A 25,280-nucleotide genomic window follows, 5' to 3' on the forward strand; every position below is an offset into this window, starting at 1 on the left:
AGAACGGGGACATGGTGTTTCTGAATCGCTCACCCACCACCTCCTGACTGCTGCAGCACAGGTAGGGCCTAGCAAGCACATTTTCCTCAACAACAAGTCATGGTAAAGTGAGCTGGGGCAGGAGTACCATGGGGATGAGTAAAGAGACTGTACGAGAGTTTGAGAGTCCATGCAGCAAGTGGGAAACGTCAAACTAAAGGAGGCTTCGTGAGCCGATTGCCTTTCCTACCACTCACTTGAGTAGCAGAGGAGTATCCAGAGAGGGCTTTACACTGCTCTAACCAGCCAGTGATGCCCTGGTAACTGGGCAGAAGGACTTTGTCCTCACAGAACCTTTATGTTCTGACAAACTGATCCAAGCTGAGCTGTGTAGGCCACAAGAAAGCAAACTGAGCAGACTCCAACCAATGTCCTCAGAATCAAGCACTGTCATGAGACTGTGGGACTGATCCTTGTTTTCTCCACATCCACACTGCACTGACAGATTCCCTCAAGGAAGCAGATCACAAGTGGACTTTGCTGTCACTTTGAAGGTCAGGATGAGACAAGGAGTCTCCTAACTGCAGACCTTCTACTGGAAATCCAGTCTTTAAAGGGTGAGTCAGAAGTAGCCTTTAGGCCTGTCCAAGTCTAACCAACACCACGGGTTTGCATACACGTTTTCCAATCCACTTCCCTCCATCCATTCCCCAGCTCCTGCTGTTGCCTGAAGAGGGCTCAGACGGCAGGAGAAAGCAACTGTGTCTGCACCTGGGGCACCAGTGAGACTGACTATACACAAAGTGCTGCACAGTGCACACAAGAGCAACTGCGCCATCAGCCCCGGCTGGGAGCCTTTGGGGTCACAGGCAGCCAAGAGCAGGCATGCTGGCACACACATGCCTCCACTCAGCACACATCCCCTCCAACTGCTGTGCTCTCCCCTCTCCTGCTCCTCATTCAGGCATGGGGTGCCAGTGAATTTACTTACAATGACAGTCAAAAACCCGAGGTTGTAGGACTTCCTTTTAATTGCAGTTCAACCTGGAGGCTTTCCACCGCATCATCAAGTATAAAATCTTCTTCCCTACTTTTAGAAGTGTTTCTTTGTGGCCCAGAAGCTGCACACAATCTTTTAAGTGTCACACTAAGCAATAAACATCTTCTGCAATATAGAAAATAAGTTAAATTAACTCTGAAGCATTGGGACAAGCAAGCCCCAAGCACATATTGGCACTGTGTGGAACGCTCTCAGTTACATCTAATCTACAGTAAGAGCTTGGTTAAGTGATGCATGCTTTAAGAAGTGATAGATAACATTAGATAGCTCAACTGCTGGTGCCCAGCCTCAGAAAGACCTCTCAGCTGGTAAGGATTTCTGAAGCTGGAGCTCTCTGCTAGGTCTTAGACTGGGGACTCAACTGTAAAGCACCAAAAATGAGTCACATACATTTTTTTCTTACAGCAGTAGATAGATAGTGGGAGGGGAGGGGGAAAATTCTGTTGGATTTTTTCATTCTCTGCCTTCCAAGGTTTCATTTCTATCCCAGCTATTAAGGGAGAAAGAAAAAAAACATGGCAGAAAATGTGGGCTTGATCCTGCAGATCTTTACTTCAGACAGTACCCTAAATGCTTCTATACCCTGATCTAAGCTAGAGTGTCCCTGCCCATGGCAGGGGGGTTGGAAGTAGATGATCCTTGTGGTCTGTCCCTTCCAACCCTGAAGTTTTAAGCTCTTGAGGAGTGAATTACTGGAGTTATCCCTCCCTCTTCAGGTGAATCACTAGAGTTACCCCCTCCATATTCAACAAACATTACTGTTTTAGTTGAAGAGATTTCCTCTTTGATATCTATATATACACAGTTATATATTCAAGGATTTTTCTCTACCCAGTGCATCAGAAGCATTAAGTCAAATGTAAATAGGCATTTAGGGTGCATGCTGCACAGCTACATTCCTAACATAAGCCTGAGAACAGTAGTCTCTGCACATCTTCCAAGCCTAGATTTCAAGGCCTCTAGACTGCTGTTTTGAACTAGATGATAGAAATCTCTTGGTCAGCCCAGTTTTGGGGGGCAGCTTCTGTGATTTCCTGCCATGGTTTATTTAAATTACTGTCTGCAAAGTGAATTAGAGAACCAGTAGGTGCCCTAAACAACTCTCCTTTGCTTTTCATAAAAGAAGCTGGCTGGGGCACTTAGTGCCATGGACTGGTTGATTGGATAGGGCTGAGTGCTAGGTTGGAGTGGCTGAGCTTGGAGGTCTCTTCCAACCTGCCTGATTCTATGGTTCTATGAATTCCTTGAAAAATGAGACCAGACCTTCACACTGAAGGGCACTGAAACTCAAAAGTCAGAAGCACCTGAAAACAGAGGTACAAAATGGACTGAACCCCCTGACAGTGGATCTGTGGCACATATTAAACAGCTGCACACCTGGGCAGCAACACAGTTCAAATGCTCACAGTGAAAGCAAAGCAGAACGAGGGCACCACTGCCATACAAGTTGTCTTTTGTGAACTTTTCCCCCTTGAGTTTCTTTGAATAAGATCTTGCCAAGAGTTGAGACACAGCAGCTGGAAAACAGAAGTGAAGAGAAAACAAGTCCCACTAAGTCATTAACTCCTGCTGTATAGAGAGAACTGAGGTGCTTTCATGGAAAACCTTGGGTGCTTACTTCATAAATGAGCAAACTAGGTTAAAAAAACAGAGATGTGTTTCTCTCAAGAGCTGCTACAACAGAGCAAACAAACCCAGGAAGATGCAGAATTCAACACACAAACCCAAACTATCAGAGATGATTGTTCAGCATTGCCTCTGCTACAAAATGCCCACACTACAGTGGGGTTTTTTTTTGGTAGTCTGTTGATGTCATTTTCCATTTTGAGATCAAAAATCTGCTCAGGGTTAGAAGACTCAATAACAAGACAGCAAGTGCAGCGAAGCTCTGAGCTGTTAATTCCACCACCCTGCTGGTTAGACTAACACAGATGACAGAGCAGACCCAGCGTGCGCTTTGTGTCGCCGACGAGTCGCAGGAGCGGCGCGCGAGGGAAGTTTACCTCTGTGCCAGACAAAAAGTCCACTCCTCCACTTGATTTATAGGTCCTTCCCCTCACCAAGGCTAACTTCAGCTGCAGCTACAAATCCATTCACTCTCTTCCTGATCAGTTATATGTGCTGCACAGTTTGCAGTTAACAAAGCACAAAGCTTTTAGTGACAACCCACGTGTGTTGTACAAACGCTTTGTATGCTCAGCCAACAGCTTTGTTCTTGTACTTTTAAATCCACTATGGTAAACCCCCAAAAATCTCCCTGGCCAGTTTTCACCACTTCTGATACAGTTTAAGCTTTGTTAGTTCAAAGCCACACCTAAAGATCACTGTTCAAAAACATCTACCTGCTGATCTCACCGTTGAGTACAGAAGAGCACAAGACTGTTAGGACCCCAGGAGGACATTTCCACTCACACACTCTAGCAGTGTGAACCCTGTGCAGCAGGCAAGAGGCCTCAGGTCAGAAACTGCTATCTTTCCAAGCAGACTGCACCTTGTCCACCAAGTAAGAAGCCTTAAAAGTGAGCCAGGTAAACATGAGATTGAATGTGTTAAGACTTTCTACAGTTTCTACTTGCACAGCATTCCTTAAGGGGGAACTCTGGATCTCAGGGGAGGAAGATGTCTCAGGTACCAAAGAAAACTTCACTAAAGACAGAAGAGTGAGCTACAGAAAGTAAAACTTAGTACCTTGTCATCCTGCAGTTTGAAAACTGCTCCTGGTGCAAGCTCCAACACTGTGATTCTGCTTCCTGGTCTCTGCAGCTCTCCCTAACTCGGTCTCCTCCTGGTCGGGATATTCGGTGTTGTAACTCTTCTGTTTTCCTACGTTCACCATTCTTTGTCTGCTAAGTATTTAACATCTGGGGTTGATTCTACAAGCAAGAGCATTTGCTACAGCACTGATCAGATACTCAAAGGCCCTGGTTGGGCAGCAAAGTCGATATGGCACTGTCAAAGGACACGAGAAAACATCAGTCACACCCGAAAGTCAGCTTGCACTGCAAGTGTTGAAACTGCACAGCAGTTAGTAACACTGCAAAGTGGAAGCCAAATGTTCTTGCTTGTTTTAAACACAAGTGTATCACAAACATATTAACACCACATTTAGGCCTCAGCTAAGCAAAGACAAAACAGTGGCTTCGAACGCCACATGTGCTTTGAGGAACTCAATTCTACCCTTCTGTGGGTTTTCACTACCCTGTTTTAACACCTGCTCAGGAAAACTTAATAGCTGACAGCAGTAAGGTGGAAAACTGTTTAATGGAGTTGAGCTCTCATTCAGAAGCAGTGATTTCTCTGTTAACTCACCAGCTTGCTTAGCACAGCAGCTCACAAGCGAGTTCCATCTTCTCGTGGTGATTCTAGTTTGAGAGCAGGACAAGTGCGCTGCTTAGAACCCAAAAGAATCACGGAGTGGTTTGCATAGAAACAAACCCAAGAGTTTCAAAGCCAGAAGGTAAGTAATTTTTTGGATCTAGGTTTTCTAGAGAGGTATTTAGTAAAGGCCTAATTCTGGTTTTATCACAAGGGAAGAGAAGTGCTTAATGACTGACTAGTCAATACAACGTAACAGAAGGGAAATCAAGGTGGGGTGGGAAAGGAGAACAGGCAGCAGCAGTTTTGGTGCATCCATTGCCGGCAACGGACATCAACACCAGTAAAAAATCCAAATCTCAGAGCAAAGAAGGATTCAGAGATGTGACCTTTTTAGATTTCAACGTCTGGCAGATCTGTCTGAGCTGTCTGTGTGCTAAAACACGGCCAAATGCCACAGCTTGCCTCTGAATTCAGAGTGAAAACTAAATGCTACCCCACCCCAGATTTCAGCTCTGTTCTTTATGCGCCCCACGCTGTTGGTGTTTTAGTTTGACTGTTGTCAGCGTTGGGGTTTTTTGTTCCCCCTTGACTAAAAGCTGCTACCACTTTGTGCCCACTCGGTGATGAGAATGTCTGGGAGTCAAGTGTTTTCTCTCAGAAAATACTGCCTTCTTGAAATCAGTTGGTCACAGGGCAATTATCCAAACGTATTTTAAGGAAAGTTCTACTGGCCAAAGGCCAAACACTACATTCAAAACCTGCTAAATACATCCAGGCAGAGAAGTAAAATCAAAAGAAAGCAAATAAACAAACAAACAAAACAAAAAAAAAAAAAAATCAAACCAAAACCCACACACAACCCCCCCCAAAACAGAAAAACCTCCCAAAGGAAAACTGTTCCTGTTGTTTACTTCAATTTGAAGTAGATACTGAAAGGACACGAATGGACCAGTCGTGGTTTATTGGGTGAATCCTCCGATGTGTCGTCGCTCTGTGGTCAGCGCTCTCTGTCTGAACAGATTTCATTCACGACACTCCAGCAGCTGGTGGAACTCGCTTGGCTGGGCACAGCTATGGCAGGGTTGGGTTGTTTGGTTTGGTGGTCTGTAGAAAGTTTGCAGCACGTCCAGATGCCATCCAGCTTTACAGGCTTAACTTCACACGGAGACGTCCTCCCGCTAGACGCCGCGCGTCGAAGAGCGTCTGGTGGCCCACAGCTGAGCCAGCTTTAGAAACCGGCGGCGTGTTTGGACTGCCAAGAACTTCATTACAGTACACTTCACTGTACAAACACTTTAAAGGATGTTTATTAGGAAAGTCTGCAAGTCATAGTGGATAGTAGAGTTCTTGTTTATGGTACCTTCTTGGCCTCTAATAATTCGCTTTGCCTCCAGTATTAGAAATCAAACTGCTTCCATGAAGGTGATTACTAAAATGAGCTATGGTATGGTTAACCTACAACTCACAAAATGCGACAGTACAGACATTCATTTCTTTTAACTGTCTGTTAATTTGTAATCTAAGTCGTGAACATTTAAATAGAATATATATCTCATATGAAAAAAGCTAAAGCACAAGTGCTTCTGCACACCCCCACCCCCAACCCCCCCAGCCCCAACCCACCCCTTGAGCCAAACCCACCCCGCTTCCGGTTTGGGCCCTGACTGATTTGGAATGCTTTCTTAGGCCACCCATTTCCACAAATTTGTATGCACTCAGGAAATATAAAGTCAAAAATATACAAATCTCTTGTTGTTATAAGGTTTTTTGTGAGTGAAATTACCCAGGACCATGGACTTGGAAGGAGAAAAGGGGCCAGGGGCAGCGGGGGGGTGGGGGGTGTTGAGTAAGAGAGGGGAATTTACAGCAATTTCTCTTCAAAGTTCAAAACTGGTCACTTCACAGAAAGACTGCAGGACTGGTGAAATTCTTGCTTCTAAAAAGTGATATTGTAGTGGAGAATTTTCTAGGAAAAATAAAACAGCTTTTAACAACTGGCCCGCTGGTATGAGCTACCGTGGAATAAATTAGCACAAAAATGGAAGTCTTATAACTGTTCACTGTTACAGACGTAATCAACAAGGTCAGTCACTCTCAAAAGTTCATCTTCGTCTTCCTCCGGCCCTACCGCCTCCTGCCCGCTCCCCGTGCCGTTGGGCGCCAGGCTGGCGCTGGCCGTGCTGTCCTTGGGGGCCTGGGTCTTCTCGCTTGGCTTCCCAATCAAGTTCTCAATGGTCTTACCTGGGCTCTGTCCGTTGGTGGAAGGCAAATCCACCAGGCTGTAGTCCAAAGGGCTCTCTACTTTCCCTACGTTATCAAAGTCATCTTCGTCGTCGCTTTCTATCCGGTAGCAGTGCTTCTTGGTGGCGTCTGGAGGAGCCTGGGGGGCTGGCAGCTTGTTTGCAGGAGCAGGGTTCCCTGCCCCCTCGGCGGCGTTCTCGCAGTTGTCCTCTTCGTCCGTCTCGATCCGGTTCAGCCGCTTGCGGACAGGCCTCCCTTCCTCTTCCTCGTCCCCTCCTTCTTCCGCCGAGTAGTCCCCTGCGCTTCGCCGGCGCTTGCGGATCGGCCGCTTCGACTCCTTGCTGGGCTCCTCGTCCTCGGAGTTCTTGGATGCGTAGCTCTCTGGAAGAAGCAGCAGACTTAAAGCCATTAGCCAACCTGAGTGCAGTCCAAACACTGAGCCTTCCTTATGCTTCATCTTCCCCTACGCCACCTCTCCTTCTTTCTCTCACCACACACAGCTCCATCTCCTCCCCCAGCCACGTCAAAACGCTTCTGTTCTTTTTACTCCATCAATAAGCTGCTCAAGTAGCAGAGCTCAACAATTCTCTTTCCAGTCTGAGGAGCAGCAGGTGTAGTCCCCCTAAAAGCCTGTGTCCCTGCTCTCACAGCACCTGCTTTACACCACTCCAGAAACTCAGAGCCCAGATAATGAGTCCTCTATCATAAACACACAAATGTATACAGACACAACTGTCCAGATACCTTCATTATCCCCAGTGTCATAGAATCACAGAATGGTTTGGGTTGGGACATTAAAAACCATCTAGCTCCAACCCCCTGCCATGAGCAGGAACACTTTCTACTAGATCAGACTGCTCAAAGCTCCATGCAAGGGAGGCGACAAACTCTTCTCAGTTGTGCCCCATGATAGGACAAAGGGTAACAGGTATAAATTACAGGACAGGAAGTTCCATCTCAACACGAGGGAGAACTTTACTGCAAGGGTCACAGAGCACTGGCACAGGCTGCCCAGAGAGGTTGTGGAGTCTCCTTCTCTGGAGACTTTCAAGTCCTGTTTGGATGTGTTCCTGTGTGACCTGCACTAGATGCTATGATCCTGCTCTGGCCATGGTGGTTGGACTGGATGATTTCTGGAGGTCCCTTCCAACCCCTGATATCTTGTGAGCCTGTGATTTCGTGGAGAAGAGACACCACCAGTAAGGCACTGCTTGAAGTCACAAGTGCAGGCAGCAAAAAGCTCAGCCATCATATAGAAGATTCTTAGCAGGAGAGCAGGGGCATTTCTTAACTAGACTTGGCTGCTCAAGACCTCATCCAGCCTGGCCTGGAACACCCCCAGGGAAGGGGCATCACAACCTCTCTGAGCAACCTATCCCAGATTCTCACCACCCCCATACTGAAGATCTTCTTAAGATCCAGTGTAAAATTACCTTCTCTCAGCTTAAATCATTCCTCACCTTGTCCTGGTGCTAGACACCCTTCTGAAAAGTCCCTCTCTGGCCTTCCTGTAGGGTCCCTTCAGGTGCTGGAAGGCAGCTATAAGGTCCCCCTGGAGTCTTCTCTTCTTCAGGCTGAACAAACCCAGCTCACTTGACCCATAGCAGAGGTGCCGCAGCCCCTGGCGCACACTCAGAATTAGGGATAGCCACAACACTGAGAAGTGACTCTAACAGTGCACTTTGAAAGTACCAGGTTCAGAAGGAAACAGTTTCTGAGAAACATCAAGGAACTCTATAAAGAGGAGGAGGTGGCTGAGAACCCATCCCTGGAGGTGTTTAAGGCCAGGCTGGATGAGGCTGTGGGCAGCCTGATCTAGGCTGGGGTGTCCCTGCCCATGGCAGGGGCATTGGAACTGGCTGATCCTTGCGGTCCCTTCCAACCCTGGCTCATTCTACGATTCTAAGATCCTCCAAAGCCTCTGAATTCTGTACAGGTCTCTCTTGATGCCAAGCCTGCCGTAGAGCAGCTCCTGCCAAGAGTGGCAGTGCTTGTGTTACCTTCGCTGTCTGAAGTGGAGAGCCTGCGCTTGTGCACTCTTCTCAGCTCCTTGCCGTATCGGACGCTCTTCTGCGAGCCGTCGCTTTCGGACTCTTCCTTGTAATTCACTTGTCTCTTCTGATTCCGCCTTGACCTTCTCCTCCTGGTTTCCAGGTAATCATCATCGCTGTAATCTGTGTAATCACCACTCTCTGCACAGGAGGCAACAGTGATGTGTTTTACTCCATTAAAGCAAAACAGAGTTTACATCAGCTTTAGCCCAGCAGCAGTCCTACCCTGTGCTTTTCAAGCCCCAACCATCACGCCTTGTTCTCCTGACCCATTGCAGGCTCAAGCATCACTTCCTCCATTTGTCACCAGTGCCATGGTCTGGTTGATTGGCTAGGGCTGGGTGATAGGTTGGACTGGATGAACTTGGAGGTCTCTTCCAACTTGGTTGATTCTATCATTCTATGATTTGAAAATCTCAGAAACCCTTTCCCTTGTCTTCCTCAAGCTCCTCCAGAAGACTGTTTCCTTACAGTGTTCTTGTTCCCTCATCACTGATGCCACAGATGCCTCCTCTACAACTACTGACAGCTAAAAGACCCTTTCTGAACTGCAGTTGATGATGCACATTTCCCACTGACCCTGGCAAGTCCCTTTTGGTTTTAAAATCTGAATACATTGTACTCAAACACTTTCAAGAACAGGCAGATGAGAAAAAAGCTACTGACAGGATGAAACTCTGAGTAATAGAATGTAAATTCACAACAAAAATCACTCTCACCCTATCAAAAGCTTGCTTGAAACAGTGTAGAACAAACTTACCACCATTCACAGACCTTCCTGCACCAGTCTACTGTCCTTAAGAATACAACTTATTTACAGGAGCTGAAACGAGCTTTGCAACAACTTTAGTTGCTCAGTCAAAATGCAGCTATCTCAAGCTACATTTGTAGTCAGGCCACACAATTTCCTAAGTTAGTGTTTGACCTGAGCTGCAGATCAAAGTGGAATATTCTTTACTTCCTAAAAGACTAAAGGAAGAATCAGAGCAAATCAACAACCACCTTCAAAAGGAAATTCCATTTCTAAAGACTGAAAACAAAGCCACTTGCAGAGTACCTTATTTCCTGAACTCAAAACAGGCTCCTGAGGGACAATAGTGGAGGTAAAAAGAGAGAAACACATTGTTAAAGCTATACTCTAAGTATATATGGAATGATCACAGAACCACTGAGGCTGGAAAAGACCTCTAAGATCAGAAAGTCCAACCTGTAACGTAACACCACAACATCAGCTAAACCATGTCATCAAGTTAGCTGGTGAGGGGCCTGGAGCACAGCCCTGTGAGGAGAGGCTGAGGGAGCTAGGGGTGTGCAGCCTGCAGCAGAGGAGGCTCAGGGCAGAGCTCATTGCTGCCTGCAGCTGCCTGCAGGGAGGCTGTAGCCAGGTGGGGTTGGGCTCTGCTGCCAGGCACCCAGCAACAGAACAAGGGGACAGAATCTGAAGCTGTGTCAGGGCAGGTCTAGGCTGGATGTTGTTAGGAAGTTCCTGGCAGAGAGAGTGATTGGCATTGGAATGGGCTGCCCAGGGAGGTGGTGGAGTGGCCGTGCTTGGAGATGTTGAAGCCAAGCCTGTCTGGGGCACTTAGTGCCATGCTCTGGTTGGTTGGGCAGGGCTGGGTGCTAGGTTGGGCTGGGTGAGCTTGGAGCTCTCTTCCAGCCTGCTTGATTCTATGATTTATAGTGTCACATCTAATCTTTTCTTAGAGACCTCCGAGGATGGTGACTCCACCACCTTCCTGGGCAGTCCATTCCAGTATCTAATCACCCTTTCCATGAGGAAGTGCTTCCTCATATCCAATCTAAACCTCTCCTGGTGCAACTTCAGACCATGCCCTCAGCCTCTGCTCCTAAGACTTTCCCTCCAGCCCCCTCACCAGTCTCGTTGATAGTGGAATCAGCTGATTTTATCACAGATGTGTGCCCATGAAGAAACAAATTTGTTCTTGTTCATTACAGAATAGACGAACAACCTCTTTAGGCTTCTGCCACAACCTTTACTGGTAACAGCAAAGTGTAAAGCACTTAGTGCAATGATAGAATCTCAGAGAGGGAGAGAGCAGCTGCTGTTCTCTGTCTGTGAAGCTCCTCTCCCTCCTGTAAACCACTGCCTCAAAGTAACTGACTCCACCATACAGAATCACAGATTTGTCAGGGTTGGAAGTGACCTCAAGGATCAGCCAGTTCCAACCTCCCTGCCATGAGAATGGACATCTCAAACTAGATCAGGTTGCTCAGAGCCCCATCCAGCCTAGCCTTAAAAACTTCAAGGGATGAGGCCTGTACCACCTCCTTGGGCAACCTGTGCCAGTGTCTCACCACCCTCATGGTGAAGAACTTCTTCCTAACATCCAATCTGAAACTCCCCGCTTCTAGTTTTGCTCCATTCCCCTAGGTTCTATCAGTACCCAACACCCTAAAAAGTCCCTCACCATGTTCATCACCTATATTCGAGGGACAGATAAAACACTGCAAAGGTGATGCAAACACTGACAAGGTAATAGGCACTAAGGTAATACTCTAAAGTACTTAGGACTATAAGTTCACAACACAAGTAAGTTAAAATAAATGCTGGCACTTTCTAGAACTGAGTCTCACAAACAAAGCCTTCAGAGAAAGTTGCTCATCCTGAAAAGGTTTAAGTACTGCATAGGTATTATTCTGACAACTCACACTGTGCAAACAGAAAACAAACTGCATGAAGGACAAGCAGAGTGAATTATTAGGTCCTCCTGTGATGCAACACCTTCAGCTATTAAAGATCAAAAAGGGTAATCATAGAGTAGAGAAAGTCAAGATGTTATTGTCTGCTTTTAAGTCTGCCAGAGAACAGAGTGTCATACGACTGAGGGATTTTTTTCTTCCTTTCCAAGGAAGGGAAATGTTTCCTTCAGAAGCTTTTTCAAAGGTATTTGGAAGGTCTTCAAGCTACAAAGAAGCTTGAAGTAGCTTTAAAGAAGTAGATTTTTTTGCCTTCATTCTTCTCTTCCCTGCTATCATCTGCCAAACAGGAGGCTACTGGAGAGCCACAGAGGTGGCATTTGAATTGTAGCACAAACACTCATTTAAATACATCATTACTTAAAATGCCAAGAACCTACCACTCAGTGCCAGCTTCCTGCAGAATATTCACAGCTGAACAAGCAGCAAACTGCTTTACAGCAAAGATGACTTGACCCAAGCAAGCAAACAAGTTTATCTCCTGTACCGAGACCACCGCTCTTCCTCCCTCCAGCACCAAGTATTTAATCCACCTAAGACTGCTTGTACTCACCAGATTCTCTGCTTGAATTGTCCTCGGATTCTTCCTCTTCATCATCTTCAGAGTATTTTTTCTTGGCTGTTTTCCTTCGTAGCCTCCTGCTTTGCCTCATGGGCCTGGAGTGGTGTCGCCTGGATATGCGGGCACAGAACTCGGAGTCGCTGTCTTCGTTTGACGGTGGCTCGTCTTCGCTTTCATCCAGGTTCTCCTCTGATATAACAAACTCATCCTGAGATCTGCTCAAAGACACACCACACACCACAGAGAGAGAAACAAAGGCCTGAGGCACTGCTCCCCTTGTTACCAGAAGCCACGTGGAAAACATGAGGGCAAGCGGGTACAAGTTACTCAAGTTGCCCAGGGAGGTGGTTGGGGCCCCATCCCTGGAGATATTCAAGGTGAGGCTCAACAAGGCTCTGGGCAATGTGCTCTAGTGGAGGATGCCCCTGCTGACTGCAGGCTGGACTAGATGAGCTTTGGAGGTCTCTTTCAGCCTAGACTATTCGATGATTCTGCTCTTAGGGAGGTACTGGTGAGCCACAGGAGGAAAACTTTTCACAAGAACAATCAACCTTTGGAGTGATCTCCCTGGTGAAGTGGTGGAGAGCCCCCAACATTCTTGATTCATGATTCATCAACAGGCTGAATCTCCCCACCTTCAGCTTTGCTCCATTCCCCCCAGGCCTGGCACTCCCTGATAGCCTGAAAAGTCCCTCCCCAGCACTTTTTGTAGGCCCTTCAGATGCTGGAAGGCCACAAGAAGGTCACTTCACAGCCTCCTCCAGCTTGCACAGCCCCAACTCTTTCAGTCTGTCCTCACAGCAGAGCTGCTGCAGCCCTCTCAGCATCCTCGTGGCCCTTCTCTGGACACTCTCCAGCATCTCCACAGCCCTCCTATCCCAGAGGCCCCAGAACTGGATGCAGGACTCCAGGTGGGGTCTCACCAGAGCAGAGTAGAGGGGGAGAATCCCCTCCCTCAACAGCAGAACTGGTTTCAGAACCTGCATGCCAAATCTGCTTTTAAACGGAGCTATTTTACTCTTCCACAGACACTCAGGCCTGATAAACATCCCATAAACCAAGACATATTTTCAGAAGGAAGCAACCAGGCTCACTTCAGCCACATTTTTGTGAAGGATTTCTGCTAGACAGTCACATCACTCACAGAACTGAGCCTGTCTGGCTCCTTCACTAACATAAGCATGTACAGAACCTTCTAGTGTGGCCTCCAACATTCCCATAACATCTCCAGAACATGTTCTGCTTAAAATACAGATTGGATGACTTCAGCACAGGCCTCTGGAGTGCAGTTTTTGCAGTAGAGTGATGTTCCCTTAGGCCAGAACATCTTCTGCCACCATGCAGTGCTGCTGCAGCACTGGGCACGTACTCCTCATCATCTGCAGACTCTCAGAAGCTCACAGCTGCCTGTGACTTGTGGTAGCAGTTAAAGCGCAGACCTACCCATCACTGATCTTGAATTCATCCTCACTCTCCTCTTCATCCAGGTTACTGTCACTGTCCAAGTCATTTAGTCGCCGTCGTTTCTTGCGCCGCGCTGCAGCAGCCCTTTGTGGTCGTTTGTTTTCTTTCCTTTCCTCCTCCAGGATTGTGGAAATGTCTTTTCCACGGTGACCTGTGATGTTAGACATGTCCTTGCCCCTGCCAATGCCTGAATTCAGTGGAAAAAAGGGGAAAAAAAGAGGGAAAACTCATGTTTTGCTTATCCTCTGTGCCTCCAGCCTCAGTTTATTCTGTCATGTCAGACTCCCTCTGGAGTCCTGAGAGGCTGAGGGCCCTGGGGCTGCTTAGTCTGGAGAAGAGAAGACTGAGAGGGGATTGGATCAATGTTTCTAAACATCTGAGGGCTGGGGGTCAGGAGGGGGGGACAGGCTCTGCTCACTGCTCCCTGGGATACAATGAGGAGCAGTGGGTGGAAGCTGCAGCACAGGAGGTTCCAGCTCAGCACGAGGGTGAACTTCTTGCCTGGAAGGGTCCCAGAGCCCTGGCACAGGCTGCCCAGAGAGGCTGTGGAGTCTCCTTCTCTGGAGCCTTTCCAGGCCTGTCTGGATGTGTTCCTCTGTGATCTGTGCTAGATTGTGTGGCCCTGCTCTGGCAGGGGGGTTGGACTGGATGATCTCCTTGGATCCCTTCCAACCTCTAATATCCTGTGAGCCTGATGCACACAGCCCTAGCTGTGGGCACTTGGAAATACTGAGGTCCATGCAGAAGACAGCAGACAAGTGTCAGCATTCTATACTCAGCCCCAAGCCAGTTTATTACCAGTTCTGGTGCCTTTAAAGAAGGGCAGATATGAGAAAATCCCCATCTGGGGAGGTTTGGACTGGATGATCTTTTCGGGTCCCTTCCAGCCCCTAACACTCTGTGATTCTGTGACAGGTATCTCTGCCCATGGCAGGGGGTTGGAATTAAATGATATTTAAGGTCTCTTCTCAACTCAAACCACTTTGTGATCATATTTGTGGCTTCTCACATCAAAGCAAATTTGATCTCTTATCACAATGAAAACCAAAGAACATCAGAAACATACCTCCTCCGTCGGCCTCCTTGATATCATCTTCAATGGCCTCATCAATTGCCTCATCAAATTCATCAAACCTAAAACCAAGAGCAACATTTACCACTTTGAAGTCAACCCTAACCAAATTATCTTATGAAAGCACTAACTCCAAATCTAGAACTGCAGGGGGAAATCATGCAGGATAGCAGAGACAAGGAGTGAACTGATGATAACTTAGGCACTTCCTAAAGGCCCTCTTTGTGTCTGTACACCTGGACACTGTTTGGCTTTTGCCCTTTATTTCTGGCAGCAGCATAATTACTTTCTTTTTTGAGTCATGCCCCTCAACAGAGCAAGCCTGAATATGAGCAATTCTTTCCTTTTTGAACTTCATTTTGCATGCTGGGGCTACAAAAAATTTAACAGTTACAGCATCTGAGGTTTGTGTGTGATGGAGGGAAATGGGGCAAGGTCCTGGCTTATACTTCATCAGCCAACTCCTGGTGGTTTGCTGTGTGAGATCCCTTCTTGGCAGCCTGTCCTGAGCTGCAATAGAGAGGTTCAGAATGGCAATTTACTACTGCTCTGTGCAAAAGTCTGTGGATTTGGGATTTGCAAATCACTTTGGTGGGAGTTAGGGTATTTTTCTCCCTGCTCATGTGCATGGTCTTCTTAAGCCCCATCTGATGCTTTTTTGGCTGCATGGCTGAGCAGGAGGCAGGAAGTGAAAGCAGCCAAGGCCTCCTGCAGTGCTTTGCTGGAGATTATAGGTGGGCAGCTCTTTGGTTGCATCCTTCTGTTGGCTTGTCCCAACTCCTTCAGTAAGAAAAACACCCTGCAGGTGGGAGCAGAGAGGTCTGGGGAGAAATGATGACCTTTCTTTTCACAAGAAGGGATAGATCCTTGAGATTCCTTCCAACCTGTGTTCAAGGATTCTAGGATGTCTTATAACTTTTGGTTACTTATCATTGCTTGGCTGTCACACTTTTGATTTCTGTGAACATAAACCCATTTGCATTTTCCATGCCAGGCAACTCACTGAATTTAACAATATATAATTAGAAAGTTGAAGATGGTAGCAGTGGTACTTTCCACACAAAGCATCAGTCATTCCCCCCTCTTACCTCCCCCCCTCCCCTTTCACTAGGTGACACAGACACTGCCAATTTGCAAAACAGACTTACTCAAAAGCACCTATTAAAGTAATATTAAAATGATACATCCTCTCTAAATCTGTCTCTCAGGCAGCTTCTTTCTCTTCTTAAAACCCATGGGAATGCCACTTTATGGACCAGCAGGAGTCCCTATGACAAGAGGGCTGTGGAGATGCTGGAGAGTGTCCAGAGCAGGGCCAGGAGGATGCTGAGAGGGCTGCAGCAGCTCTGCTGTGAGCACAGCCTGAAAGAGTTGGGGCTGTGCAGGCTGGAGCAGAGGAAGCTGTGAGGTGACCTTCCAGCAGCTGAAGGGGGCTCCAAAAAAGCTAGGGAGGGACTTTTGAGGGTATGAGGGAGTGGCAGGAGTGGGGGGAATGGAGCAAAGGTGGAGGTGGGGAGGAAGTTGTTGAGCAGGAGAGTGGTGAGAGGCTGGACTGGGTTGCTCAGGGAGGTGGTTGAGGCCCCATGGCTGGAGGTATTTGAGGCCAGGCTGGCTGAGGCTGTGTGCAGCCTGCTCTAGGGTAGGGTGTCCCTGGGCATGGCAGGGGGTTGGCACTGGCTGCTCCTTGTGCTCCCTTCCAACCCTGAGTGGTTCTGTGATTCCAATTCTGACATCTTAAGCTGCACAGGTAAAACACACTCTGCACAGCTCGTTGTGATTACACTCAAATAAGCTACAGTCTAATGTTACAGAACTGAATAGGACAAACCAAAGCAGAAGAGTTGAGTAATTTGTCCTACAGCAGCGTTTTCAAGCTGCATAAATCTCTGCTCTCTGAGTAATTCATTGAAAGTAGGCAGCAAATGGGAGGGAAAAGGATTTGGCCCTTTTACAGAGGTAACTTCAGTAGGTTTCTTCAATGATGAACTCAAATCCCATAAAAAAAACTATTGGTATCTTTATTTCCAACTAGATGCTTGAAGATACCACATGCAAAAATGCAAACTTCATTGCAGGAAAGATAATTTCTTCAGATGGAAGATTTTCTTAGTGTTCATTTTTAGAAACTATTTATTTTTCAGTATTTTTTAGATACAAGCAACTAACAACTGGACACATCTTACACTAAAGCTTCACTTTCTGTCCCAGAAGAACAATCAGTATAGATTCAGGGTTGACCTGCTGGAAAGGGGCTCCATGGAAAAGGACCTCGGAGTCCTGGTGTACAATAACTTATCAATGGGACAGCAATGTGCCCTTGTGGCTAATAGGGTCAGTGGTATCCTGGGATGCATTAAGAAGAGCATGGCCAGCAGGTCAGGGAAGTTCTCTTCCCCCTCTACTCACAGAATCAAGAAGGTTGGAAGAGAGCTCCAAGCTCAGCCAGCCCAACCTAGAACCCAGCCCTAGCCAGTCAACCAGACCATGGCACTAAGTGCCTCATCCAGGCTTTGCTTCCACACCTCCAGGCACAGCCACTCCACCACCTCCCTGGGCAGCCCATTCCAATGCAAATCACTCTCTCTGACAGGAGCTTCCTAACAACATCCAGCCTAGACCTGCCCTGCCACAGCTTCAGACTCTGTCCCCTTCTTCTCTTTCTGCTTGCCTGGCAGCAGAGCCCAACCCCACCTGGCTACAGCCTCCCTGCAGGTAGTTGGTAGACAGCAATGAGCTCTGCCCTGAGCCTTCTCTTCTCCAGGCTAAACAACCTCAGATCCCTCAGCCTCTCCTCATCAGGTTTGTGTTCCAGGCCCCTCCCCAGCCTTGCTGCCCTTCTTCAGACACCTTCCAGCACCTCAACATCTCTCTTGAATGGAGGAGCCCACAACTGGACACAGCACTCAAGCTGTGGCCTGAGCAGTGCTGAGCACAGGGGCACAAGAACCTCCCTTGTCCTGCTGCCCACACTGCTCCTGAGCCAGCCCAGGATGCCACTGGCTCTGCTGCCCACCTGGGCACTGCTGCCTCAGCTTCAGCCTACTGTCTACCAGTACCCCCAGGTCCCTTTCTTCCTGGCTGCTCTCAGACACTCTGTTCCCAATCTGTACTCTGCTCTGATAAGACCACAACTGGAGTGTCTTTACCAGTTCTGGGCTCCCCAGACCAAGAGGGACAGAAACATGCTAAAGTGCCCAACAGAGGCTGTGAGAAGGACTGTAACAACTGTCTGATGAGAAAAGGCTGAGACACCTGGGAGCTGTTTAGCCTGGAGAAGAGAAGGCTGAGAGGGGATCTGATTAATGCTTACACATATCTGAAGGGTGGGTGTCAAGAAGGGGTCAGTCTCTTTTCAGTGGTGTCCTGTGATACGACAAGGGGCAATGGGCACAGAGAGGAACACACCTTAACATGAGGAAAAACTCTGCCATAAGGGTGACAGAGCACCAAACAAAGCTGCCCAGAGAGGTTGTGGAGCCTCCATCTCTAGAGACATTCAAGACTCATCTGGATGTGTTCCTGGATGATGTGTCTTAGGTGATCCTGCTTTGGCAGGGTGGTTGGACTGGAGGTCCCTTCCAACCCCTACTATTTTATGATTCTGTAACTACAGTTACAGAATCATAGACTCAAGCAGGTTGGAAGAGACCTCCAAGATCATCCAGTCCAACCTAGCACCCAGCCCTATCCAGTCAACCAGACCATGGCACTAAGTGCCTCATCCAGGCTTTTCTTGAACACCTGCAGGCATGGTGACTCCACCACCTCCCTGGGCAGCCCATTCCAATGCCAATCACTCTCTCTGTGAAGAACTTCCTCCTAATATCCAGCCTATACTTTCCCTGGCAGATTGGCTAGGGCTGGGGGATAGGTTGGACTGGATGATCTTGGAGGTCTCTCCCAACCTGGTTGATTCTATGATTCTAAGAGACCTCCAAGCTCATCCAGTCCAACCTTGCACCCATCCCTGGCCAATCAACCAGAGCATGGCAATAGAATCAATTCATATTTGCTCCTCCATAGTACCCTCCAGCAGAACAAGAACAGATTTGACATTATTCTGTATTCTAATAGGAAGCACAAAACATTTTCTCATTGAAAAATAAGATGCTGGATTCCTGGTCTCTTTACATCCCCCAAGAACAACTGCATGGCACATACAGAGCAGCTTTACACTGGAAGGAAGTGGCTCTGAAATTCTTCCATCAGTAAGGTCAGTTCCACGTTAATCAAACACAATTTTCCCCCTCCAAAGTGCTAAGAAAAACAAAAGGAAAAAAACCAACCTCTTTAAAATGTGAGAAATCAGTTCAAATTTCCAAGTCACTGCTAATAAATAACCTGAGCTGACAGCTGCCTGCCCAGCAGCTGGAATGGAACAGAATGAAATTGCTGCTGCTGCTTTATTCATAATGCAGATTTTGGTTAACCTGCTCACGAGAGCACTGAGCAGATGACTCTGGTGATGAAGGGATTACAGCTCTTTAGAGAGCACAATACAGAGGTGTCTGTAAGCAGAACAAGGCAGTCAGCATTTATCTTCCCCTGCTGAAGGAGGTCACAAACAATCCTCAGTGACACCAGCAGGACTTCACTGCAACATAAATTCAAAGTGACAAACTGACATGTGCAATATTTTCACCAGCTCAACGTTCTGTGTAGGAAGGAACCTGTAGGAAAGCCTCTATCATTTTCTATCAGCAGCCTGATTTTTTCCACAACAATGTGACATGAAATGTTATTTCCAATAAATATTACTGTTTGTGCACAACATGTGTCCTGCTGCAATCATCCCAGATACCCTACAGGCAAGGGTTTTTCTTCTCCTGCTCAGATGCTGCCTGACCTGTCATGAAAATAGCAAATCTATACAATCCTGCCTGTGGCATAGTGCTCCTTAGAGAAACACTTCATTTAGAATCATGGAATCAGTCAAGGTTGGAAGGGACCACAAGGATCATCTAGTTCTAACCCCCCTGCCAGCACTTCCCAAAGCAGTGCTGGCATTTTCATTAGTGTGGCTCCTGCTGCTAATTGGAACAGTTGCTGAAAATGAAGAGCTAAGCGAGGCCAGGCTGTGATTGCTGAGCAGGCTGGAAAGCTCAACTATGCTTCTCCTCAAGAGCAAAACCAGACCAGTGGTGAGCTGCATCATGGTTATTGTTTGAAGGTTTTGATAGCTAGCATGTTGTAGTTTTTGGTGCCCAAGGTCTACACAGACCAAGTACAGGAAAGCTAATAGTCTTTTTATCATAAAACATATTCCTAATGCAGCTGAGACAGAGCCCTGCAAGCTCTCATGCTACCACATTCTTAGAGTCATAGAATCATAGAATCAACCAGGCTGGAAGAGAGCTCCAAGCTCATCCAATCCAACCTAGTACCCAGCCCTGGCCAGCCAACCAGACCATGGCACTAAGTGCCCCAGCCAGGCTTGGTTTCAACACCTCCAGGCACAGCCACTCCACCACCTCCCTGGGCAGCCCATTCCAAATATTAATACAGGTTATTAATTTTGCCTAAGCCATCACACAAGAGAGAAGTCAGAAAGTTCCTGCTTTGAGGTGCCTGTTTTGAAGTATTTCCACCTTGAAAGAGCTCCTGACAGGACAGGTTCTTGCTGTGACAGAATTCCCAGTCTGGACCATCTCCACTTTTGGATGGCTCCTACCTTTTGCACAGCTCTCAGTTTTACCCCATCCCTGGTTTTGGGTGGTTCTCCCCACTTCTGCATCATTCTGTGGATGCTTACAAGCTTGGCAAGCCTTGGGGTCCTTTGAGAGAGAGAGTTGCCAGCAACACCCAGACTGGTTCCTCTCTGATCATATCAGCAGCAGACTTCTTGGTTGCTTCCCGAGCTGGGAAGATGCTAATAGTTTGGCTCTCCCCTGCCACTGTTGAGGCAGCATCATTCCACGATCATCCCACTCGTGGAAGAAGTGCTTGAGACATTTCTGACTCTGGCAGCTTTGCCATTGTGCTGCGTGGATCTAGGCTATTGGATATTGCCTGTAGCACCAGAAGGCTGCTCCTGCAGAGGAATCCAGCAAGGGATCACTGCCAAACACCTACCTTGCCTCCACGTTAGCCGCAAACCTTCCTTTAGGAACGCGGCGTAGGTCACCGCCTGCTAGCAGGGGATACCACATGGACTCCACACGATTCAATGTGAACCCCACCAGAGACCTTTACTGGTCTTTCTGACTCCATTTATATAGTCTTGAGCATAGAGCACACACCTACACATCAGCATAACCTAGGCAAGCACAACCCAGTCTCCTACATACATCACACCTTGTTTTACTTATTAACCAGGTGTCCACTATCTCTTCTCCCCTGCAGGAGGCATCCTGAAGCCAGGAGAACCAAGGTCAAAATGCTCAGACTGCTTGTTATTATTCCTTCTCACATTGCATTCCCACACCTCTGCTGTTCCCTTAATTCTCTGCTCAGCCTGACTGATAGTGGGGTAAAGCTGTGTTTATAGCTTAGCCTTTTCCATTTTCTGACCTCCTAAATCTCTACATTTATCTGCCACACCCTTTTTGATGACATTCCTGATGGAACTGAATCTGTAAATAAACCTAAACTCATTTTTTGTATATCATTTGGGGGCAGGGGTGTTCAGAAAAATAAAATCATTCTCTTTTTTGTAATTCCTGACTCAGCCACACTAATTCCCTGCCTCCATGACACTCTCTCCTAACTACCTTTTAAGTTTCATGCCCTTTTCATGTAAAGAAGCCATAAGGGAGGGGGAAGAGAGAAGGAGGAATTTAAGGCTTTCAGACACCAGCACAATTCTCCCTTTCAAGAGAACAGAGGGGTACAGTTCACCTGCTTTAACTTACTCCAGAAACTGCAGTAACACCAAGACCTCCTCCAGTATTCCTGAACACTTTCTTATGCTTCCCCCCTTCACTATATCCTTTCATCTGCTTTTACAATCATCAAATGTAACTTGAGGAAAGAACAAAGACACTTCAGTTGGGCCTCTCTTAGATAAGTGTGCATGGCAAGTGGTGGGATGCTTGAGAAAGAGAGCAGAGTGTGACTTTCTTTGGTCACTGCTGACCCACCTGTAGCTTATGCACTTGCGGGTTCTGGTAGACCTCCTTTCAAGCAGCTTTGATTTGGGCTTTTTGGAATCTTTCTTCTTTTCCTCTTGACCTTCAGGTATTTCTGGTTCCTGTTCACATAAAAGAGAGGTGTCAAAAAGCTTTATCTCTCCTCTCCTTCCACATGCACTATGACTGAACTCATGATCATACAATCATAAACTCAACCAGATTGGAAGAGACCTCCAAGATCATTCAGTCCAACTCCGCCTACCCATCCAGCCTGTCAAGGTCCCTCTGCAGGGCTCTCCTACCCTCCAACAGCTCCACATCTGCTCCTAGCTTGGTGTCATCTGCAAACTTACTGATGCTGGACTCAATCCCCTGCTCCAGATCATCAATAAAGATATTGAACAGGACTGGGCCCAGCACTGATCCTTGATATGATGATACAGATACTCATACAATCTAGAAAGCTCCTAAACCCATCAGAACTCACTTTGGCTCCCAATACAATGACTTGTTGGATAAATAATTGCACACATGAAGTCAGAAATCCCAAGTTTAAGGCTTTGTGGTGTTTATCAGTGGTGGATAAACACTGATCTCATGCCTCAGGTGATAGACTAATAGTACCATAGAATCAAGCAGGTTGGAAGAGAGCTCCAAGCTCAGACAGCCCAACCTAGCACCCAGCCCTGCCCAACCAACCAGACCATGGCACTAAGTGCCCCAGCCAGGCTTGGCTGCAACACCTCCAGCCACGGCCACTCCACCACCTCCCTGGGCAGCCCATTCCAATGCCAATCACTCTCTCTGACAGCAACTTCCTAACAACATCCAGCCTAGACCTCCCCTGGCACAGCTTGAGACTGTATCCACTCATTCTGTTGCTGCTTGCCTGGCAGAAGAGCCCAACCCCCACCTGGCTACAGCCTCCCTTCAGGCAGCTGTAGACAGTAATGATACCACTACACAGAGGTGATAGTCTCAGGCCTAGTAACTACAGCAGCTGAACAAACTGTTGCAGGCCTCTTCACACACTGAGCACAGGTACAGCTTTACAGAGTGCTGTTTCAATTAAGTTCCACACAGGTTCATTTTATGTTGTTGTTTCCAAGTTATCAATTTAAAAAGAAGGAAATCTGGCCCCAGGCTGAATTTTTCCAATTATCTGCTGCCAGCCAGAGACTTTTGAGCAAGTCTGTAAAATCTGTTATCATTCTGCTGGTGTCCAGAGACAGGGGGAGAAAGTTGGCATAATTGCAGTCAGACTGGAAAAGTCTCTATTTAAAACAAACAGAAGATTAATTTTAAACTCTGGTGCAAAGAACAGATTCTATCATTTTAGATGAAGGCATCTGGCTTAAGGCTTCAAGAGAATCACTTTAACATGTAGTCAATAAGGGAGAAGAGGTTGTGCTCCACATAAACAAACACATTTTCCCTCTGCTGTAAAGGGAAAACACAGAAAAGCATCTGTGAATAAACCCCTAAATGTTTAGTCATTAACCACAGGTGACTTCAGTATACACCTGTCAGAGGCAAAATGTTTGGCTTCTAATAGATATATTCCCTCTGAATCACAAAACCTTTGTGCCACCACTTCTAAAGCAAATCTATGACAATTAGCTCAGACCTAGGTAACAAGACAGCAGATATCAGTTACATAAACTGAGTTCCACCTTTATTAACTTCAGAATGGTCAAGGGCTCTACTCAAAACCCAAATGTAATGGGCAGAGGGGTGATTCAGTCATCCCTTACTGTCAGAAGACTGTGTGTGGCAATAGTTGCTCCTAATAAAACATCATAAAGCCCCCTTGGATGCTCAGCTCACTTAAATCTCAGTCTAGAATTGCTTCTGATCTGCTTATAGATTGACTTTCCTCTCCAGCATGCTACTAGCACTTCCAACACACTACTGAGAAACTTCTTTCCTGAGAAGTTTGGAAGAGAAGACAGTGATAGCACAGCAACTTACCTGAGGTGGAATGATGTTCTCAATACTGATACCCACATACACCAACCGCTCTTTTCTTTAGGAGAGAAAAAAGAAGACAGTTACCCTTCAGAAAGACTGCACAGGTCTGAAATAATGCTGTCATTAGCACTGCTTGAAGCTCTATCACCAAGCAGAAGCATCCCAAGAGGATGTTCCAAGTGAAAACACTTACTTGGTTCAGAATAATGTCCTAAATCTCCCATCATTACCTTTTCCTGCATGAATAATGTAAGAGATTCCCAAAGAGTCCTGACAAAGTGGCCCAAGATTGTGGGTGCCACAGAAATGATTGAATTAGGATGTAAAAAACCCCAATCTATAACCAGCTTGCAAACAGTAATGTTGTCATCAAGATCACATTGTCAGATCTGAAACTACCACCCAACCTCAGAGGCACTGAAAGACAAAATGAGAGTTTAAAATCACACTGAACTGGAAAAACTACACAAAGATGGGATGCAATCCAAAGTGGGAAAGTGCCAGATTTTAGGCCTAGGAAGGAACAATCAGCTCCACAAACACCAGAGAGCAGGTAACTGCCTACATAGCAATTCTTTGCCAGAGGAGAACAGCCTGAATGAAGAGAGCCTCAACAGAAAGCTGCTGCAGAACCAATGGTGATGACAGATGGATGTGTGAACAGAAGAGCCTACAGGACAACTGATGGAAGTCTGCTGGCACCTAGCTGGAATATTTGATGCCATCTGGCCACCACACATCAAGAAAGATGGGATCCAGCTGAAGAGTTGAAAGTTAGACAAAAGGAACTTTACTGGAGGGCAGCAGATGTGCCTTGTTGGGAAAGGTTGGAAAAAAAAGGTCTAGAGAACACTAGACTGAAGTTGGGAGAGAATCAAAGGATCAAAGAACTGTTGAGGTTGGAAGAGCCCTCTGAGAGCATCAAGCCCAACCACTCGCTTAGAGCTCACAACCCTACAACTGCTAAGCCACTACCACTAAACCATGTCCCTCAGCACCACATCCCTGAGAGTTTTAAACACATCAAGAGATGGGGACTCCATCCATCACCTCTCTGGGCAGCCTGTTCCAACACCTGAGAACCCTTTCTGGGAAGAAATGCTTCCTAATATCCAACCCAAACCTCCCCTGGCACAACTTGAGGCCATTTCCTCTTGTTACGTCAGTTGTTGCATGTGAGAAGAGACCAATTCCCACCTTGCTCCAGCTTCCTTTGAAGTAGCTGCAGAGGGGGATGAGGTCTCCTCTCAGACTGCTGAAGACTAAACAACCCCAGTTCCCTCACAAGGCTTAAGTTCAAGGTCAGCAAGTTTGCAGATGACACTAAGCTGGGGGCAGATGTGACTGAGCTGGAGGGCAGAAGGGCTCTGCAGCGGGACCTTGACCGCCTGCACAGATGGGCAGAGGCCAATGGGATGGGGTTCAATAGCTCAAAGTGCAGGGTGCTGCACTTTGGCCACAGCAACCCCATGCAGAGATACAGGCTGGGGTCGGAGTGGCTGGAGAGCAGCCAGACAGAGAGGGATCTGGGGGTACTGATTGATACCCGCCTGAACATGAGCCAGCAGTGTGCCCAGGTGGCCAAGAGAGCCAGTGGCATCCTGGCTTGTATCAGGAGTGGTGTGGTCAGCAGGAGCAGGGAGGTCATTCTGCCCCTGTACTCTGCACTGGTCAGACCACACCTCGAGTACTGCGTTCAGTTCTGGGCCCCCCAGTTTAGGAAGGACACTGAGATGCTTGAGCGTGTCCAGAGAAGGGCGACGAGGCTGGTGAG

The 25,280-nt window shown here is 47.2% G+C and overlaps 1 protein-coding gene across 2 annotated transcripts in view; it reads right to left on the minus strand.

The window, feature by feature from the left end:
• Positions 1–5,635: 5,635 nt before the first annotated feature.
• RSF1 (remodeling and spacing factor 1) overlaps positions 5,636–25,280 on the minus strand; it is a 75,776-nt gene continuing 56,131 nt past the window's right edge. For both annotated transcript variants that reach the window (XM_064168759.1, XM_064168765.1), the window contains exons 10-16: positions 23,507–23,561; positions 21,545–21,654; positions 14,460–14,527; positions 13,373–13,580; positions 11,921–12,144; positions 8,599–8,790; positions 5,636–6,979 (exon numbers count right to left, since the gene is read on the minus strand). In XM_064168759.1, coding sequence (XP_064024829.1) covers positions 6,405–6,979; positions 8,599–8,790; positions 11,921–12,144; positions 13,373–13,580; positions 14,460–14,527; positions 21,545–21,654; positions 23,507–23,561 — 1,432 coding nt within the window. In that variant the 3' untranslated portion in view covers positions 5,636–6,404. The remainder of the gene's footprint in view (positions 6,980–8,598; positions 8,791–11,920; positions 12,145–13,372; positions 13,581–14,459; positions 14,528–21,544; positions 21,655–23,506; positions 23,562–25,280) is intronic.

The sequence above is a fragment of the Pogoniulus pusillus genome, chromosome 3 (genome assembly GCF_015220805.1).
Source record: "Pogoniulus pusillus isolate bPogPus1 chromosome 3, bPogPus1.pri, whole genome shotgun sequence".
Taxonomy (NCBI): Eukaryota; Metazoa; Chordata; class Aves; order Piciformes; family Lybiidae; genus Pogoniulus; species Pogoniulus pusillus.